The sequence below is a fragment of the Leopardus geoffroyi genome, chromosome B1, assembly GCF_018350155.1.
Source record: "Leopardus geoffroyi isolate Oge1 chromosome B1, O.geoffroyi_Oge1_pat1.0, whole genome shotgun sequence".
Classification (NCBI taxonomy): Eukaryota; Metazoa; Chordata; class Mammalia; order Carnivora; family Felidae; genus Leopardus; species Leopardus geoffroyi.
This window is the reverse complement of record NC_059327.1, coordinates 172,566,189-172,587,080: the sequence shown is the minus strand read 5'-3', so window position 1 is coordinate 172,587,080 and position 20,892 is coordinate 172,566,189. Positions and strand designations below refer to the sequence as shown.

Here is a 20,892-nt window from a genome sequence, read left to right as displayed (position 1 = left end):
TCATGAAACATCTTTTAAGGGTTACTATTACCAGTATAATTAAAAAATACATTAAAAACTTCTGGAAAAGGGGTGCCTGGGTAGTTCAGTCGGTTGAGCATCCAACTTCAGCTCAGGTGATGATCTTGCAGTTCATGAGTTTGAGCCCCACGTCAGGCTCTGTGCTGTCAGCCCAGAGCCTGCTTCAGATCCTGTCCCTCTCTCTCTCTCTGCCCCTCCACCATTCGTGCTTGCTCACTCTCTCACTCCCTTTCTAAAAAATAAATAAAACGTTAAAAAAAACTTTCAGAGAAGCTTTTAAGCTTGTTCCCTGTACATCGTGACTGCATTTCATTTCTGAAAAATGACATAGTGTGATGAAATGGTGAGTACAGGTTGAGACTACGATCTGTTTACAGTTGGCATGTGTCCTTTACAGAATTCTGCAGCATCACTGCAATAATTTAGAAAGGCTTAAGAGTTTGAATGTTGATTCTTTACATTGGTATGACTGCTTCAGACCTGCAAAATAGTTTTACATTTAATTGCTTGTTTAGGACTTCTTTGTTGTTGTTTTTTTAAATTTTTTTTAACATACATTTATTTTTGAGACAGAGAGAGAGAGAGCATGAACAGGGGAGGGTCAGAGAAAGAGGGAGACACAGAATCTGAAACAGGCTCCAGGCTCTGAGCTGTCAGCACAGAGCCTGACGCGGGGCTCGAACTCCCAGACCGCAAGATCATGACCTGAGCCGAAGTCGGACGCTTAACCGACTGAGCCACCCAGGTGTCCCTGTTTAGGACTTCTTTGAAACCAAGATCATGATGTTATTGAAGACAGGGAAATAGAACCTAAGAAAAAGAATATTAACCCTCATTTTGCAGTAGTTTGCTACATCTACATGCACTATCCCATTTGTTCCTTTTATTTTTCACACCACTCTGGTTATATATGACGGTAATGACATGAAGGAGGATTTTCTTTCTTGGGTATCAAAACTCAACCTCATCTTTTTTTGTTTTTAAAGTTTATTTATTTAAGTAATCTCTATACCCAATGTGGGGCTCGAACTCATGACCCAGAGATCAAGAGTCACATGCTCCACTGACTGAGCCAGCCAGGCACCCTCAACTTCATCTTTTGACCCTAAATCTTGTTTTTCTACTACATTCTTTTTTTTTTTAAGTTTTTATTTATTTATTTATTTATTTATTTATTTATTTTCGAGAGAGAGAGAGAGAGAGAAAGAACAAGCAGGGGAGGGGCAGAGAGAGAGAGGGAGACACAATCCCAAGCAGTCTCCAGGCTCTGAGCTGTCAGCACAGAGCCTGACGCAGGGCTCGAACTCACAAATGGTGAGATCATGACCTGAGCTGAGGTCGGATGCTTAACTGACTGAGCCAACCAGGTGCCCCTACTACATTCTTGCAAAGGAGTTCTTAGATGGCTATATTGTGAAATATGTAATGTAGAAGACTAATTCTGAGTTTTTAAATAGGTGAATTGTTTATAAACAGAATGCATAACTTTGAAAATTAGTTACATTTTAATTTAACTCATGGAAGCCATATATACTTTGGCTTAGTTTCTTTATAGATCCTAATAAATTTTGCTGTGTAAAATTAACCCAACTTTAAGCATCTCAGGCAACCAGCATCCTTAAATCTGTTATTTCACAGAAAACCTGGATTACTTTTAAGACCCTGATTCTATGATGTAATCCGGATGTTTCCTAATTTTGCACAATATAGGTGAATGATAGTAAAACATTCTAGCAGAAGAATAATTTTGTCAAATGAAATTATCATAGGATTCAATATAAAATAACTAAAATAGTATTTTATTAGTACATATGTATGTTACAGTTTCAGATTTGGAACTATGTATAAAAACAGCAAATGATATAATGAAGCTATTTTGATACAAATGTGGGATTGGGGCTTATGGATGACATTTGCAGGTTTTTGGCAGCCTCAGCAGCACAGTAGTCAAGAAAAACCCGACAAACAGCAAAATAATAGTGAATTATAAAAAATTGTAAGGGGCACCTGGGTGGTTCAGTCAGTTAAGCATCCAACTCTTGGTTTCAGCTCAGATCATGATCTCAAGGTTCATGGGTTTGAGTCCCACATTGAGCTCTGCACTGACAGTGTGGAGCCTGCTTGGAATTCTGTCTCTCGCCCTCATTCCCCTTTCTCTGCTCTTGTTCTCATTCTCTCTCTCTCTCTCTCTCTCTCTCTCTCTCTCTCAGAATAAAAAAAAAATTTTTTTTTTTTTAAGTTAAAACACCTACCCTTGGCAATCTCAGGATACTCTCCAGTTAAACTTAAACCCAAAACTTGAAAGAGTAGCAGGAAATGTTTGTTTCAAAGTGGAATCACAAATAGTAGCTTCTGGGGTTGTTGTTTCTTCACTCCTTATTGCATAACCGACCATTCTACCATGACTAGAACATGTGACCTAATACCTGGATCTTGCTGGACATTTGAGTGTGGTTAACGTGTGTAGAGATATACTGCCTTGCACAACTGCACAAGAATGGACAGGCTTGAATCTTAAAAGGCCAGGGCAGAGCTTTGACCTTCCTAAACAATGATGCATTAATAAGCGCATTTATATGCACAGACATGACAGGAGGTCTGTATAAAAATTTTCGATTGAGCAGCACAAAATGCATCAGTGGTCTCCAAATGTTAAAATTTAGTACATGCCCATTTCAGCATATCTGATCTTTTTCTTTGTGTAGCACAAATGGCATTTTTCAGAAAATGAAAGTGATAAATGCGCATGGTTTTTAAGATACCAACTAGTACAAGTGTCCTAGCCCCTTTTCCAGCCACTGAATCAGCCAACCCCCAAACCCACTTCCTGTTTGGTGAGGTAATAAATGCATTAAACCAGTTTGAATAGGAGTTTCTCTTACTTGAAAGCATCTAACCTCAGAGGTTTTATCAATATTATTACATTTAGAAACGTGAGCACCAGTGGCCTCCCAGAAAAATGGGAATAATATCACAAAGAAGGGTTCAGAATATAAGTTGAGCAAAATAGCAGGAGCGGCTGTGAGAGCGGTGTGAGCACATGCCCTACATGTCCCTGAGGATCCAGCCACACACACTTTAACATACATTTGTGTTAACAAAAATACCATTTTAATCTATTTTACATTGGGCTTCCATGAAATTTTCCTTTGACAATGATTCCCTTGCTAAGATTTTGGCCACTGCATTGTAACTTCCAAGAGTTCTCTGATGATTCCTTTCTTTTTCCTTTTTCAAAATAGCATCCTGTTCTTGTTTCCTAGCTGCGATTTCTTCTATTTTCCTCTCTGTGGAGAGTCTTTTGACATTGTGGTTCACCACATTGAGCACTGTCTCTATTTCCTTTGTTTTAGTCTCTACTTTTTTTTTTTTTAATGTTTATTATTTATGAGAGAAAGAGAGAGGGAGGGGCAGAGAGAGAGAGGAAAGAGAATCCCAAGCAGCCTCCACACTGTCAGCACAGAGCCCAAAGTAAGGCTCAAATCCACGAACCATGAGATCATGACCTGAGCCGAAATCAAGAGCTGGATGCTTAACCGACTGAGCCACCCAAGCATTCCTTTGCCCTTTGTCTTGAAGGCTGTCCTCAAATGTCTGCTGACCGTTGGCTGTACATGCATACTGAGTGATGAGCCAGTCTAAAGCTGATGGTGGGGCCACCTGGGTGGTTCAGTCGGTTAAGTGCCCAGACTCCTGGTCTTGGCTCAGGTCATGATCTCATGGTTCCTGAGTTCGAGACCCACATCAAGATCTGCACTGATGGTGTGGGGCCTGCTTGGGATTCACTCTCTGCCCCTCCTTCACTCTCTCTCTCGCTCTCTCTCAAAATAAATAAACTTAAAAAAAAAGTAAAGCTGATGGGAAGCAGGAGGGGGGGGAGTCATCTAACTGATGGAGCTTCACTGTAGTGTTTGGGGGGTGAGCTGGATTTCTTAGTGACAGACTCCCAAATGTTAGGATTATTTCTCTAAAGCCATCTAAGCTTTAAAAAGATAGTAATAATCCTCAAATCTCCTCCTTGAGGGTTATAAACCTGACTGCTGACCTTCTCAGAACCAGGTGAGAAAAAGCAAGCAGGACAGGGGAGTGCAGGTTTTTATTTAGTTCCCTTGTTTCCAGTCTGGCATCTCACTGACACCCTCCCTAAGTCTGAAATTTTCTGATTCTATTCTTCCTAAAAATAAACCTCTACTATCCTGACATTGAGGGGTGGGGAAGGTAGTTTCTTCTCATGAGGTAAGACAGACTGGGTGCACCTAACTTCCTTATATGTACCATCTTCCATAGAAGTCCTCTGTTTTCAGCCCCACACTGCAACCCCAATTTTTGTGATATCCGGTGCTTCCAATTCTTGAGATCTAAGGAGACAATTACACCAAGAAACAGTCTTTTATATGGGCATTGAAGTTTCTGCTTGCTCTAAGTTACTTAGCGTCCCCTTGCTTTCTACCTTCTAAGAGTTGGTTCACATCTCTTATCCATCCATGCCTCCTTTCCCACTCTCTTTGTCTTTGTCTATATCTTTCTCATTCCTTTACTGCCATTTTAGTAAGTAAGCTCAAGTAAGGGCTCATTCTCTCATTTCAGGAGAGAATGAAAATAGTACATATGTTTAATTCAACCCAGGTACCTGGAAGTCCAGTCTTTTTTTTTTTTTTTTAGGCTTATTTTATTTTATTATTTTATTTTTTGAGAGAGGGTGCAAGTCAGCAAGAGGCAGAGAGAGAGAGGGAGAAAGAGAGAGAAAGAAAATCCCACGGAGCTCGAAGCAGGGCTGGAGCTCACAAACCTGGGCCGAAGTCAGATGCTTAACGACTGAGCCACCCAGATGCCCTGAGATAGTCTCTTGACTTGATGGCTTTACCTTATGGCAAAGGTGGTGTTGGACTTAAAACATAGAAGGAAGGCTTAGTTCTGGTGCAGGACGATACTCATTGCTCTAGTTCTCCCCAACACTTTAATCATTTTCTTTACAGAAGAACCCTGTCCCTAACCCCTCCTGGTTGTTTTAGGGGACTTGTTTTTGACCCTGGGACTGAGAGATGTAATCACATGGGGGTAAATGCCAGGCTGCCTGTCATTCTGCTTATAGAGGGAAGACTGGACGAGAAGGTTGACTGTTGAAGTTAAAGACCTTCAGTTAAGCCCCAGGTGTGTGTTCCTCTTTTTCCCGTATCCTTTTGGGCAGAGCTTCTGCTGTTCTGCTGCATAGACCCACTCCTCTGCCAGTACTCCAGGAAGCAGCCCTTCTCTGTCAGTACACATCCATCTACTCAGTGCTTTCCAGAAATTTCTTTAAATCTCTTGACCACGGATGGCCCCTTCCTATTCCCTTTGTTGTATTGGATTATGCCTTTTCCCCCTCTTGCTATAATAGGGTCCTAAGAAGGGAGAGGATGTGTGTGCTCAGTATACCATGCTGACGGAGAGCTCTGCTTTTTGTCTTTTTAATAATGGTTTTGTAGGGGCACCTGGGTGGCTTAGTCGGTTAAACATCCGAGGATATTATCCTAAGTGAAATAGTCCAGTCATAAAAAGACAAATGTGGGGTGCCTGGGTGGCTCAGTTGGTTAAGAGACAGACTCTTTTTTTAAGTGTTATTTCTTTTTAAGAGAGAGAGTGCGAGCAGGGGCAGGGCAGAGACAGAGGCAGACACAGATTCTGAAGTAGGCTCCAGGTTCTGAGCTGTCAGCACAGAGCCCGACGTGGGGCTCAAACCCATCAACTGTGGGATCATAACCTGAGCTGAAGTCTGATGAATAAGCTCATTTTCACTTCAGGATCTTAAGAGTAAGGAATCATTTTATGTTCAATCACTCTGGTGTTTGTCTCTTTTTGGAGTTTTGGTTTTTTCACTCTTATCTGCAAACATTTTCTTAAAGCTGGATAGCAAATATTTTAGGCTATTCAGGCCAAGGGGTAAAATTGGGGACTTACATAACCATTTCAAATATAATCATATTGGGGCGCCCGGGTGATTCAGTTGGTTAAGTGTCTGACTTTGGCTCAGGTCACGATCTCTTAGTTTGTGAGTTTGAGCCTCACATCAGGCTGTCTGCTGTCAGCACGGACCCCACTTCAGATCTTCTGCCTCTCTCTCTTTCTGCCCCTTCCCTGCTTGTGTTCTCTCTCTCAAAAGTAAACATTAAAAAAATCTTTTTAAATATAATCATGGAGGGGCACCTCGCTGGCTCAGTCAGAAGAGCAAGCAAGTCTTGAGCTCAGGGTTGTGAGTTTGAGCCCCGCATTAGGTGTAGAGATTACTTAAAAATAAAATCTTAAATAAAAAAATATATATATAATCATATAAAATTATAAAAAACATTCTTAGCTTATTTATAGGTGGCTGGCCAGATTTGGCCCATGAGCTTTGATTTGCAGGCACCAGATCTATTTGCTAAATTCCCTTGTGTTCTTACATCATTTGAAAGAATGATGTAATGTCCTTTTCTCAAAAAAGTAAGGAGCAATATTTTTCTTTTTTTTTTTAACTTTTTAAATATTTATTTATTTTGGAGAGAGAGAGACAGAGACAGAGCATGAGCAGGGGAGGGGCAGAGAGAGAGACACAGAATCCGAAACAGGCTCCAGGCTCCAAGCTGTCAGCACAGAGCCTGACATGGGGCTCAAACTCACGAACCACGAGATCATAACCTGAGCGGATGTCAGACAGCCAACTGACTGAGCCACCCAGGCGCCCCAGAAGTAATATTTTTCTAATGTCAGACTGTCATGACTCATTTGTTACTTGTACTATGACAGAAAATACACTCACGCAATTGTTGATACAGAATATTTTATTTATGTGTTTGCTATCTGTACAGATGTCTCTCATCTTTGTATTTGTTTCTGTATTCTAACTGAACCTCAAAATTCCTAAAGGATGAGGCTTGTATCTGTTTAACTTGATTTGTATACTCTCAGCAGAGCATCAGATGGACATCTGGCATATTTCAATAATGATAAAGCATAAGACAAAATCAAAGTCAATAAGATATGTAATAAAAAAGCACATGGAAACATACAAAAATTCTTACTTTAGAATAATGCTATACGTAATTTGTAAAATCTACTTTTTTAAGTTCATACGTGAGATTATATTGATCTTCTTATTTAAAGAAAAAGGGGAACTTCAATGAGTTATAGAACTAAAAATGCAAAATGAAGGTAACAAATATTTTTGGCTCTTGAACTAAAAAAATAATGATCAGTGAGAAAAAACGAGACATGAAGAAGAATAAACTAGACCAATACTGATATTTTCTTCATGTTAAAAAAAAATTGCCTTTTAGTCTTATTTGGATCTATTGGAAATGAGCAGTGATGACATTCTTGGGCTAAAAAACCAACAACGCAGTTCGTTCAAACAAAAGGAGCAAAGGAACATTACCCAAACCAAACTTATAGGGTCACTTGTAACATGGAAGCATAGGAAAAATGTTCTAAGCACATCCAAAAAAGAAAGAAAAGGGAAGAAAGAAAGAAAGAAAGAAAGAAAGAAAGAAAGAAAGAAAGAGGAGAGGAGAGGAAAGGAGAAAGGAAGAAAGGAAGGAAGAAAAGAAAAGAAAAAAGTACAAGGCCCCATTCTATCCACTGAATTTTCCCTGTCTGTTCAGAGAGACAAGAAATGGCTTGGGAAACACCTTACCCAATTAAGCCAGAAACCTCTAAGTCTCCAGGACACTTTCTGAAAGGTTAACAGGTTTAGCCCAGTGTTTAGGACAGCAATTTCACGGTTTAAAATATATATATTTAATAACAAGTAAATAAACCAATGATCAGAAAAACTGAAGAGTATACATGTGATATTAAAGTGCTGCCTATGGACATTTTATAAAGTAAAAAGTGTTTTAGGTTTAATCTGTATTTTACAAAGATCAACACCATTAAAACCAACATGATTATTTACCACTCATCCAATCACTGAGGTAACAAAATTACAAAAATATGTAAAAAATATTCTAGATTCACAATACCAGATATGCTAATTCCCATATAGCTAGTATAAATTTGATTAAAAAAATAGTTTTGTTTCCTTAAAAACACTTGGTTCATTTACCATTTAATATCAGATAGATATCTGCTATCCTAAAGTACCAAAAAATTTACAAATAAAAATGGCAATGACTATACTCTGGGTTTCTTGTTCGGTGGATCCTGAAGGCTAAACTTTGGAATTTCCCCCGAAGGCGCATATGGAATTCTCTTTGAAGACACTTTTTTTCCAATTGTTTCAATCTAGGGGGGAAAAGAAAGATTTTAGAAAGAAAACCTATTTTTTCCTTTTAAAATCAAAAGAGGGTCTCAAGTTTTCTGGGTTGCTATGAAAGATTTTTGGTTCCTTCTGTATTTTTCATGTTTCTAGAGTTAATCTACACTCCCCTCTCCAAATTTACAGCTAGACACTCTTACTCTTGCCATTCCCAACACCAGACCCCCTCAGACTGAGGACAGACTGACATGCCACCACTGTGTCAGCAACATGGATGAAAGCAACTAACAGACAAGATTCCAGTGCAATCAAATTCTCTCTCAAACTCTATTCTCACATCTGTTCCCTTATTCTAAAAAATTTACATCAGCTTGAGGGACCTGGGTGGTTCAGTCAGTTGAGCAGCTGACTTTGGCTCAGGTCATGATCTCACGGTTTGTGAGTTTGGGCCCTGCATTGGGCCCTTTCATGCCCTGTCTCTCTCTGTCTCTCAAAACTAAATAAACATTAAAAAAGATTTTTTTTTTTTTTAATTTACATCAGCTGTAATAGCATAGATTTCAGGAGTTCAGGCTTCAGAGTCTAAAAGGCCCCAGCTGGATTACTGATTGCTAATTGTTGTATCAACTAAGCTCTCTAGATCTTTCTTCCTCATTTGTAAACAGTGTTACTACCACTTACTTCAACAGGTTGTGTTATGGATTAAATTAGATAAAGTGCCCAGTGCAGTGGCCGGCATACAAGTCAGCCTTCAATAAATAAGTGGTAGTCTATTTTTATTTTGCATATTACATTTTAAACTTTTCCTCGTATATCTAAAATCACTAATCTTATCTTTAAAGACACTGCTTCTTTAACAATCATAAATTTAGCTCTTCTCTATAGCAAAAATATACTATACAATTTTCACAAATGTCTTTTGAATTAAAAATTAAGAGCACCTGAGTGGCTCAGTCAGTTAAGCGTCCGACTCTTGATTTTGGCTCAGGTCAAGATCTCATGGTTTGTGAGTTCAAGCCCTCCGTCGGGCTCTGTGCTGACAGTGTAGAGCCTGCTTGGGATTCTCCTCTCCCTCTCTATCTGCCTCTCCCCTGCTCATGCTCTCTTTTTCTCAAAATAAAGTAAAAAAAACTTTTTAAAATTAACTATATAATTCTGACTCAAAGGGTTTTTGCTTTGTATTAATCATTTTAGTGACTTACAAATTCCCTTTATTTAGTGATTCCATTCCTCATTTTTTCCCCATTTTTTAAAAATCCGTACTCAGAAAAGTTAACTTTTATAAGAATCCAAGCTTATATTACCTATCTTCTCCCTTAAATGAGTAACACAAGAATGCAAGAAAATGTGTTTACGCCTTGGAAGTAATCTTTAAAAAATAACATTGCTTCAGTTTAAGTCATGACTGGGAAAAGCAGTCATGCTGTTACTCACTAAGGAGGGGTGCAGTAGAAGAATCCCCAAGGTCCCTGATGGAATGTTAACAGACAAGGACGTCATCTGATTCTTGCTGCAAGTGAATCTCTCACGAATGAGAAATGAGCACTGAATTCTATAAGAAGGATCTTTAACAAGTCGGTGACAGGTTAAGAGAACCAGATCCAATATTCTGAACAGCAGATAAAGCCTTCTGGGTACCTTTCCAAGAATGCTGGTGCCGAGCAAATGCACAAGAGCCAGCTCTCAACACTCCCCCCTCCCTGCTCTGCCCAGGGACTATGGGACTATGCTGACTACAATCTCCTGGCGTAATTCTTCACCCTCCCAACCTCCCCTCAAGCCTCCCACCCCCACGTACACACTGCTCCGAGGAAATGGAAAGTACCTCCTTCTTATTAATACTCTTGGGACCCTTGGTAAAATTGAAATAGATGCAACATAAAGGTACTGTTCAGGTTTCTGTCAGCTCTCTAAACACTCCATTTAGGTAGCAAACTTTGAATTAAAAAAGGGCCAGTCCCACTAAAGCTCCCATACTTCTCGCTCAGACCTCTCAGGCGCTAGAACAGTGCTGAGCACTCAAAAGGTATAGGATCCTATGCAATATGTGACAACTACACTGCATTTTGCAGTTTTCAAAACATTCAGATAGGAATAAGTGGCCTGGCCCCTGAGGGTGTCAGTGTGGTGCAGATAGTTCATCAGAGCAGCCTGGGTGGCTCTGGGAAGAAAAAAAAATTCTTTTAAATTGTATATTTTCTTACTTGATCTTTATATGAAGTAAGACAAGGTACATTCTATCCCTATGTAATAGATAACTACTGACTCCTAGATACCATGTAAGGAAGACCAATACTGAATGATCTTGAGATTACAAATTAAGGAGGGAGTGGAGTAATTACACAAATCGCATAGAGATTTTCCAGAGAACTGACATGTTGCCCCCATGTTATGTTATTGCTAAAGAAGGGAATATTAAAATTCTAAAACTCAAACCCACTAAAAAGCAAATGACCAAACAAACAAAACAAAACTGGTCCAGGATCATAATTAATTACCTGGAAGCCAATGGTTTGTAGTTCGTTGTGGAGCCCATCCAAGACACGTCGTCCATCAAAGATAAAGGCTGGCTTCAGCATTTTTTTATGAATGCGTTCATAATCCAATTCCTATATAGACAGAAATGAAACAATTAGAACATATACATGAACACATACTCAACCCCTACTGATACCAGAATACTTCTAAAATTTTCTTTCATAGTACTTGTCACCTCACCTTAAACATGTCCCACTCAGTGCAAATAACCACAGCATGGGCACCATCACATGCTTCATATGGATCCTTGGAAATGGTCACAAGCCGGGACACTATAACAACAGCAACAAAAAATTGGCAATAAGAAGGGAATTATTTGAAATTACACATTTTAATACTAGGGTTACTAGGAAGGTCTGACAGAAGTGAAATAGTCTGGTTGAAGTGAGAATGAGAGTAATGGGCGGGGGGGGGGGGGGGGGGGGGGCGCGCCTGGAGCACCTGAACCTTACCCTAGAAGCATCTCCTTGGAACATCTGGGGCTTCTTAGGGTATGTTGGAAAAATCATCAGACCAACCCACAGCTAATAAAATCAAAGTTGATAGAACAATGTCTAAGAGTTTAATTTTAGAGAAATGAGGCAGAAAAGAAGGCCTACCAATGATAAAAACAGAACAACCATGGAAGCAGCACAAATGTCCATCAACAGATGAATAGATAAGGAAGCTGTACCATACACACACACGCACGCACACACACATATATACACATACACACATACATATGCATACAACAGAATATTACTCAGCCATCAAAAAGAATGAAATCTTGCCATTTGCAATGACATGGATGGAGCTAGGGAGTACAATCCTAAGTAAAGTAAGTCAGTCAGAGAAAGACAAATACCATATGACTTCACTCATATGTGTAATTTAAGAAACCAAACAAATAAGGGAAAAAAAGGGAGAGAGAGAGAAAGACAAACTAAGAAACAGTCTTAACTATAGAGAACAAACCAGAGGGGCAGGTGGGGGGAATGGGTGAAATAGATAAAGGGGATTTAGACTGCACTTTATCACAAAGAGCACTGAGTAATGTATGGAATTGTTGAATCACTATATTGTACATATGAAACTAATATAACATTGTATGTTAACCATACTGGAATTTTTTTTAAGTTTATTTATTTATTTATTTATTTATTTATTATTATTATTTTTTATTATTTAAAAAAAAATTTTTTTTTTAATGTTTATTTACTTTTGAGACAGAGAGAGACAGAGCATGAGCAGGGAAGGGGCAGAGAGAGAGGGAGACACAGAATGTGAAGCAGGCTCCAGGCTCCGAGCTGTCAGCACAGAGCCCGACGCGGGGCTCGAACTCACGAACCGTGAGATCATGACCTGAGCTGAAGTCGGACGCTCAACCGACCGAGCCACCCAGGCGCCCCAAGTTTATTTATTTATTTTGACAGAGAGAGAGAGAGAGAGAGAGAGGGAGAGAGAGAGAGAGAGAGAGAGAGAGAGAGCCGAGGGGAGGGACAAAGAAACAGGGAGAGAGAGAATCCCAAGCAGGCTCTGTACTATCAGCACGGAGCCTGATGCAAGGCTTGATCCCATGAACTGTTGAGGCCATGACCTGAATCAAAATCAAGAGTTGGATGCCTAACTGAGCCACCCAAGCACCCCTAAAAAAATTTTTTTAATGCAGCATTTCATTAAGAAACAAAAACAAAAACAGAACAACCAAAGGTTTCTAGAGAACAAACAAGTTTTAGGCCCATACTCAGTGATTCATAAGACTCAAAGCCTTACCTTGGTCATCCTCTGAAACTCCTGGGTGAGAAAGATCCACAACTATTTGTTCCCTTGGTACTTTTGGATCATATATATGGAGATGTGCACCTTCATCCATCAAATATTTGCTGATATATATGCTAGAAGATTCTCTAAAGGAAAAAACATCAGTATTGCTAGGGAGTATAATGAAACAAAATGGCATATATTCTAATACCTAAGGAGTTTATAGAGGGAAAATTCTATTTCTTGTGAGGATACAGATGTTCACTTTACTTTTATTCTTTATACCATATATATGCACATATATTTCACACACACACATCCACTATCAAAAATCAAAATAAGATGAGCAGTTAGTACTCTCAAAGGGGTTGAAATATTTTTAAGAACTGTTACCTTGTATCACCGGTGTCCTTTTTGAATGCAAATCCCAAAATAGCTATCTTCTTATCAGTTACTGTATTAAACAGACTGTCTATAATCCGGGAAGCAAATCTCCTTCTCTGATAGTCATTCATATCTATGACCTGAAATTACATGTACAATTATACAACGTATACATGTACAATTAGTGCATTTAAAAGAGGTGAAGCCTATGCCACACACTGCTCACAGTTTTATAGTACTATTGTATGAATACCAGCCTCATAAAGTAACAGGAGGCAAAGATTAAACAACCTCTTCAGTATCTATTATAAATTAAAAAAAAAAAAAAGAAAAGAAAAGAATTACCATCCCACACTTAAAGTCATCCTGAAAATTTTCACTTGGCTTCCATGCACCAACCTCAGATGGGATGTATGTAAAGATGAGGAGCACAGTTAAGTTTCAACCCCACTTGAGATCCAGCTATAATAGCTGAAAAAAGGCACAGAGAAAACAGAGTTCTCCTTTGCCAACTTCTCCAAACCCTATGGAAGCAAGGCTGTAAGCACTCAAATCCCAAAGCCCCCCCACCACCCCTGCCATATACGCTTACCCCTCACCGAAACTGAGTGGAAGTAGAAAGTGAGCAGACAACAGTTGAACAATGCAGAGTTATAGCTGCCTCTTGATAAAGCATAGCACTCCTAACCCTTGGCTAAGTTTTTAACTAAATATTGTAAGAATAAAAGTCTCTGCTCGCCTAACCTTTTACTCTCCTAAGAGTCTATAAACAAGACTTCAGGAGCACCTGGGTGGCTCAGTGGGTTGAGTGTCTGACTTCAGTTCATGTCATGATCTCACGGTTCATGGGTTCGAGCCCCATACGGGCTCTCTGAATCAGCACAGAGCCCACTTTGGATCTTTTGTCTCCCTCTCTCTCTGCCCCTCCCCTGCTCACACTCGCTCTCTCCATCTCTCAAAAAAAAAAAAATAAATAAATAAACATTTAAAAAAAAGTAAAAATAAATAAATAAATAAGACTTCCTATTGGTGGCCAGTATATAAGGAAAGAGACTAGTTTTTATGTGTTTTTTTTTTAAGGCACTGAATTTCTAGGGGCTGTCTCAAAACCTGAGAGCTCGTGAAATGAGCCCAGAGTGTTGGAAAATCAAGACTTTATCTGCATTTCGCCATGATGGACAGGAAGCTAAAGTCATCATGCTGGATTGAATGAAACAAACTTTTACATTGTACATTTTCCTTAAAAATGTACATTTCCTTATACTGTCACCCACTGCTGAAATCTAAAAAACTACAAAGTTGCAGAAAAAATATTTGGGAAAGATATGTATACCGGCTGGTATCTTGGACATATTACTTAACGTCTCTAAGCCTCAGTTTCCTCACCTAGAAATGGGGAATATTAGTGATGAGGACTAAATGAAATATGCAAAGTACCTAAGAAAGTGCCTGGCACAGGGAAAGCACTCAATTAATGTGAACTCTATTTTCAGTTTGGGAAGGGTCTTTAATTTTAGCTCTGTGAATCTCAAAGGGACAAAACAAATATCAACACACACAAACCACCTTGAAAGCATTACAATACAGGTTCTTCCTTTGTTATGATTGTCTGCCTTTTAGGATAGAGAAGAGTTGTAATTAATAGTTCTTGCTTTACCCTGAGAGCAAATGTGTTATAAAACTAGAAGACAGATAGTTTATCAGAAATTTCCATCAGAGTTGATTAGCAAAAAAGACAAAAACACAGAAGCCCAATAAGTAAACTTAAAATAAAGGAACTGAATATAATGTTTGAGTTCCTGGAATAAATAAATTCTGTCAAAAACATCTCACAAAGGGTGACATGTTTTAATCAGAAGTTAAGCAAAAGTTGTGACTAGAAAGATTAATACCTGCTGCCAATACCGAGCTACTTCAGGCAAATTCAGAGCCTCACAGAGATAAACCAAATTCAGAACATCTTTCTGAAAGCAGCTTCCACCAAAACCTGAAGAAAAAAGTGACAGTATTTTTATTTAAGAACCACAACTGAATCATGTGACAAATCTGTCACACTAAATCAGAGGGCCTAAGCTAGAATTTTTTTTTCTTTAAGTAAACTCCACCCCACACATGGGGCTCAAACTCACAACCCCGAGATCAAGAGTTGCATGCTCTACTGTGCCAGTCAGGTGACCCTATGCTAGGATTTCTAATAATAAAATTCAGATGTTGGAAAGTTATTGGGTTTAAATAATGTGTGAAATTTGCAAGCAACTAATCAACTCTATAAATAATTTCTAGATAATCTTCTAGTAAAGGTTTTATTATGGCTACATTTTCTATTTTATTCCTTATTCATCTGGTATCACTGCCCCACCTCTCTTAGTTTAGCACTTAGTTTAGCACAGGGCTGGTAAAGTTTTATGGGATAAATTGTAAATATTTTAGCCTTTGTGGGCCACATAATCTCTGGCACAAATATTCAACTCTGCCTTTGTAGCTCAAAAGCAGTCATAGACAATATGTAATAAAATTTGGCATGGCTGTGTTCCAATAAAACTTTATTTATAAAACAAGCTGGGGACCAATTTTAGCCTGAAGACAATAGTTTGCCCACCCTGTTCTAATACAATTCAATATACAGTAAGGATTGGCATGTGCTTTGGAGTCCAAAACACCTAGCCACTCACTAGTTGTGTGACTTACAGCAAGTTGTGAAAATTTCCCTGATCCCTAACCATCTCTATTAAGGACATACCAGCACCTTCTTAACAGGCTATAAGGATTAATAAATGAGATATATAAAGTACTAGTTCAGAACTTGTTGCATAATAGACCTTCAATAAATAGTAGCTTTTTTTTTTTTTTTAATGGTAGCTTAAAGAAAATACTAAAAAGATAGAAAAGGGCAGGGAAACCAGAATTGAGAAATGGCATTAGGCCCCAGAAACACACGAAGGGCTGCCTATGGCCCAATCTATAAAACTCTATTTACCCTTAGATCAACCATGTTAACTTATATCCAAAAACACAACCAATTTTCATTATCTACTAGTTACATTCTACAAAATTGCCACAAATGTGGAATTAATGAATACTAAAGCATTGTTCCTAGGCGAAATAAAGAGTTAGGTTCCTGTGAGCTTATGGTCACATTTCACCAACAAATTGATACATAATCATTTTACTTTTATTAAAAATTTATTTTATTTTATTATACTTAGACTTTTTAATGTTTTTATTTTTTTTGATTTTCAATTTTAATTCCAGCATAGTATATATACAGTGTTATGTTAGTTTCAGGTCTACAATATAGTGATTCAACAATTCTACACATTACTCAGTGTTCATCATGATAAGTGTAGTCTTAATCCCCTTCATCTATTTCACCCCATCCACTTCCCCTCTGGCAGCCATAAGTATGTTCTCTATAGTTAAGAGTCTGTTTCTTGGTTTGTCTCTTTTCTCTTGTTTGTTTTATTTCTTAAATTCCACATATGAGTGAAATCTTATGGTATTTATCTTTCCTTAACTGACTTATTTCACTTAGCATAATACTCTCTAGATTCATTCATGTTGTTGCAAATAGCAAGAGTTCATTCTTTTCTATGGCTGAGTAATATTCCACTGTGTATATGTATATATATGTATGTGTGTATATATATATGTGTGTGTGTGTATATCTGTATCATTGCCAACATTTGTTGTTTCTTGTATTTTTTAGTTTAGCTATTCTGACAGGTGTGAGGTGATATGTCATTACGGTTTTGATTTGCATTTCTCTGATGATGAGTGATTCGGGGCATCTTTTCATGTGTCTGTTTGCCATCTGTATGTCTTCTTTGGAGAAATGTCTGCTCATGTCTTCTGCCTCCCCCTTTTAAGTAAGCTTTATACCCAAAATGGGGCTCAAACTCATTACCCTGAGATCAAGAGTTGCATGCTCTACCAACTGAGCCAGCCCAGTGTCCCTGTTCTTGCCCTTATGAGTTTAAAGACACTTTATTTAATATATATTATTGATTCATTAACATTAAATTCATAGCCAACAGCACTATAACTCATGCCTGAATAAAGCTTATCTAACCACACATATTTTCTCTGTGAGGTACATCAGAGTCTCCTGGCACTTCAAAACACTAGGCAACACTTTGCAATATGCCTGAGGGCCATTTAGAAAAGTGAAACCACCAATAAAAAGCACAAAAATGTAAAAAATGTGACACTGAATAGACCACAAAAAAAGCACTTATTTACAGAATGGGAGCTGAAACAAGAGCATTGCCTTATGCAACTTCAGCTGGAAATGTCTGTGTTGGGTGACTCAAATTTTTTGCTGCTGTGTTGTGTCTGCAAATGACCATGAAAGCACTAGGAGCACTGATTTTGGGATTAAAAATAAATTTTAGCAAATAGGATAATTCAGAAGTACAGAACTGGCAACTAATAAGGACCAACTTACTTCACCCAGGCCACATTTCCAGAAGTATATTAGTAGGCAAAGTAAATGATAGGAAATTTGTTTCCTGTTTGCTTCAGTAAGGTATTGAGTTATTTCCTATGTGGTCTTTGGAACTTACTCTTCCTAAATGTTCGAAATGAATACCAATTAATGCTCCTAAAATAGTGAACTCTGTTTATCCTCCTAATCAATCAGTAATTATTAAACAATATAAGTTAAATTATTGCTGCACTTGGGAAGTTCCAGGTTGAAGATGTCACATGTATAACAGAATCATTATTTTGAGGGCATCAAGTTAAACAAAGATTTCTTTGGGGCGCCTGGGTGGCTCAGTTGGTTAAATGTCCAACTTCGGCTCAGATCACGATCTCACAGTTTGTGAGTCTGAGTCCCTCCTTGGGCTCTGTGCTGTCAGCGCACAGCCTGCTTCTGATCCTCTGTCTCCCTCTCTCTCTACCCCTCCCCACACTCTCTCTCTCTCTCAAAAATAAATATTAAAAAAAAAAAAAAAGATTTCCTTAAAGTTAGAGACCCAGCTAAATGAATCTATTTTATGTACAGAAAATTTTCAATTTACCAACACTGGCTTTCAGAAACTTATTTCCAATTCTCTGGTCCATTCCAATGGCTGTTGCCACCTCTTCTACATCAGCCCCTGTTGCTTCACAGAGGGCACTTATAGAGTTAATACTGCTGATCCTCTGGGCAAGAAAAGCATTTGCTGCCTTCGGGGGGGGAAAAAAAGGAAAAGTACAACGAGTTAAAATGGTAATTTTAAATGTCTGGATTATATTTCACTGAGTTGATACAAATTACTGAGGGAGATACAAAAGTTACTGATGGCCTCAATTTGAGGAGGCTATGAATGGGTTGGTAAAGGAAAATGTTTTAAATTCGAGAAGAAAGATGATTAAGAACGGGAGTAAAAAAGGGAAAGAGTGATTTTTAAGACTACAATTTTAATGAACCCTTCATTTTATGTTATATTTTATTAAAATTTAGCACTTTCCAAAATATTTTATACCCCAATATTTGATTTCCCTTGTGAAAATTATTTCATAATGGACAAGAATATTGTCTTCAAAAGCATACCTTTTATTTAATATTAAGAAAGTACCTGTGTGGCTTATCAGGCTTAAGAGAAATAAGTCCTTGGCTTTAAATTAAATGGAGAGTTGAATGCTCTATACCAACCAGTTTGGAAAGTTCTGAAGACCAAGTATTAGTGGTGAGGATCTTTTCTCTGGGAACCCAGTGCTCATACACAGCACACAGTGCCTGCACAGCTCTCTGGCCCTCTGGCGTTTCATCCCCTCCAATCAGTACTCTGTCTGGGTTCTTCAGGTCCTTGATGGCTGTTCCTTCCGCCAAGAACTCAGGGTTGGACAGTACCTAGAATCCCAATGCAAAGCAAAGTTGTAAGCCTAGAATTAACCATGGGCAACTATAATCAGCAATATTTACATAGTATCAGGTTCTAACGCTTCCTTTTTTTATACCTGTAAATTCAAGTTGGGTTTTGTGTTTGCATCAAATATTCGACGAATACTTTCTGCTGCCCTCACTGGAACTGTGCTTTTCTCAGTCACAATTTTGTACCCATGTGAGTTTTGCACAATGCGTCTGGCACAAGCCTCAATATACTTCAGATCTGCCGCACGGCCTTTCCCCATTCCATAGGTTTTGGTTGGAGTGTTCACCTGATGAAAGCATATGGGATTAAGAACAAAGTATCTGTGAGATATTCACTGATTTCAAGATAAACCCTAAATCATCAATTAACTAGTTAAATGCGAAGTTAACTATCATCATTAGCTTTAATTTAACCCTCTATTAATTCCATAGAAATAATACATTTTATAAATATAATCACCAGACAGAACAGCCTGAAGCATCAACTCATTCAATAAATTTTTGTTGAGAAGCTACTATATAGTGAGAGATATCAGGGAAGGCAGGTTGCAAGCTAAGCCCTGGAGATATAAAGATGAATGAGACTGTTCTTGTCATAAAGGAGTTCCCAGTCTGAAATGAAATATAAGTTTTCTTTCCTCTCTTTATTTTATGTAATAAATTATTATCCTGTTCTTTATTTTATTTTATTTTATTTTATTTTATTTTTTAATGCTTTGTTTTAAATTTATTTTTGAGAGAGAGAGAGAGAGAGAGAAAGAGCACGCAAGTTGGGGAGGGGCAGAGACAGAGGGAGACAGAGGATCTCAAGCAGGCTCTGCGCTGCCCAGCAGAGAGCCTGATTGTGGGGCTTGAACTCACAAACTATGAGATCATGACCAGAGCTGAAGTCAGACGCCCAACCGACTGAGCCACTAGGCACCACTATTATCCTGGTCTTTGTTTTTTTAATTTAAAAAATTTTATTATCTATTTTTATAATTTACATCCAAGTTAGTTAACATATAGTGTAATAATGATTTCAGGAATAGAATTTAGTGATTCATCATGTACATACAATACCCAGTTCTCATCCCAGCAAATATCCTCCTCAATGTCCCTTGCCCGTTTAGCCCATCTCCCCCCCAACAACCTTCCAGCAACCCTCAGTTTGTTCTCTGTATTTAAGTCTCTTATGTTTTGTTCCCCTCCCTGTTTTTATATTATTTTTGCTTCCCTTCCCTTATGTTCATCTGTTTTGTATCTTAAATTCCACATATGAGTGAAGTCATATGATATTTGTCTTTCTCTCACTCCTTTCGCTTAGCATAATACACTCTAGTTCCATCCACATAGTTGCAAATGACAAGATTTCATTCTTTTTTATTGCTCAGTAATATTCCATTGTATATATATACCACATCTTCTTTATCCATTCATCCATCAATAGACATTTGGGCTCCTCCCATACTTTGGCTATTGTTGATAGTGCTGCTATAAACATTGGGGTGCATATGCCCCTTTGAAACAGCACTCCTGTATCCTTTGTATAAATACCCAATAGTGCAATTGCTGGGTCACAGGGTAGTTCTATTTTTAGTTTTTTGAGGAACCTCCATACTGTTTTCCAGAGTGGCTGTACCAGTTTGCATTCACACCAGCAGTGCAAAAGGGTTCCTCTCTCTTTGCATCCTTGCCAACATCTGTTGTTGCCTGTTAATTTTAGCCATTCTGACAGGTGTGAGGTGGTGGTATCTCACCATGGTTTTAATATGTATTTCCCTGATGATGAGTAATTTTGAAAAATTTTTCATGTGCCTGTTAGCCATCTGAATGTCTTCTTTGGAAAAGTGCCTATTCATGTCTTTTGCCCATTTCTTCACTGGATTATTTGTTTTTTGGGTGTTGAGTTTGATAAGTTCTTTATAGATTTTGGATACCATTTTCCTAGTCTTTTAAACCAAATTTTATTTTTAATTAAAAAAATTTTTAAAGTTTATTCATTCATTTTCACAGAGAGAGAGCACAAGCAGGGGAGTGGCAGAAGGAGAGAGAGATTCCCAAGCAGGCCCCACATTGCCAGCATAGAGCCTGACTTGCGGCAGAAGCCACGAACTGCAAGATCATGATCTTAACTGAAATCAAGAATTGGTTGCTC

General features: G+C 38.3%; 1 protein-coding gene across 1 annotated transcript in view; it reads right to left on the bottom strand.

The window, feature by feature from the left end:
* Positions 1-6,800: 6,800 nt before the first annotated feature.
* Positions 6,801-20,892, bottom strand: part of UGDH (UDP-glucose 6-dehydrogenase) — a 31,141-nt gene continuing 17,049 nt past the window's right edge. Inside the window, exons 4-12 of the mRNA XM_045474988.1 lie at positions 18,842-19,042; positions 18,537-18,734; positions 17,920-18,067; positions 14,791-14,885; positions 12,908-13,038; positions 12,527-12,660; positions 10,952-11,043; positions 10,732-10,842; positions 6,801-8,259 (exon numbers count right to left, since the gene is read on the bottom strand). Coding sequence (XP_045330944.1) covers positions 8,149-8,259; positions 10,732-10,842; positions 10,952-11,043; positions 12,527-12,660; positions 12,908-13,038; positions 14,791-14,885; positions 17,920-18,067; positions 18,537-18,734; positions 18,842-19,042 — 1,221 coding nt within the window. The 3' untranslated portion in view covers positions 6,801-8,148. The remainder of the gene's footprint in view (positions 8,260-10,731; positions 10,843-10,951; positions 11,044-12,526; positions 12,661-12,907; positions 13,039-14,790; positions 14,886-17,919; positions 18,068-18,536; positions 18,735-18,841; positions 19,043-20,892) is intronic.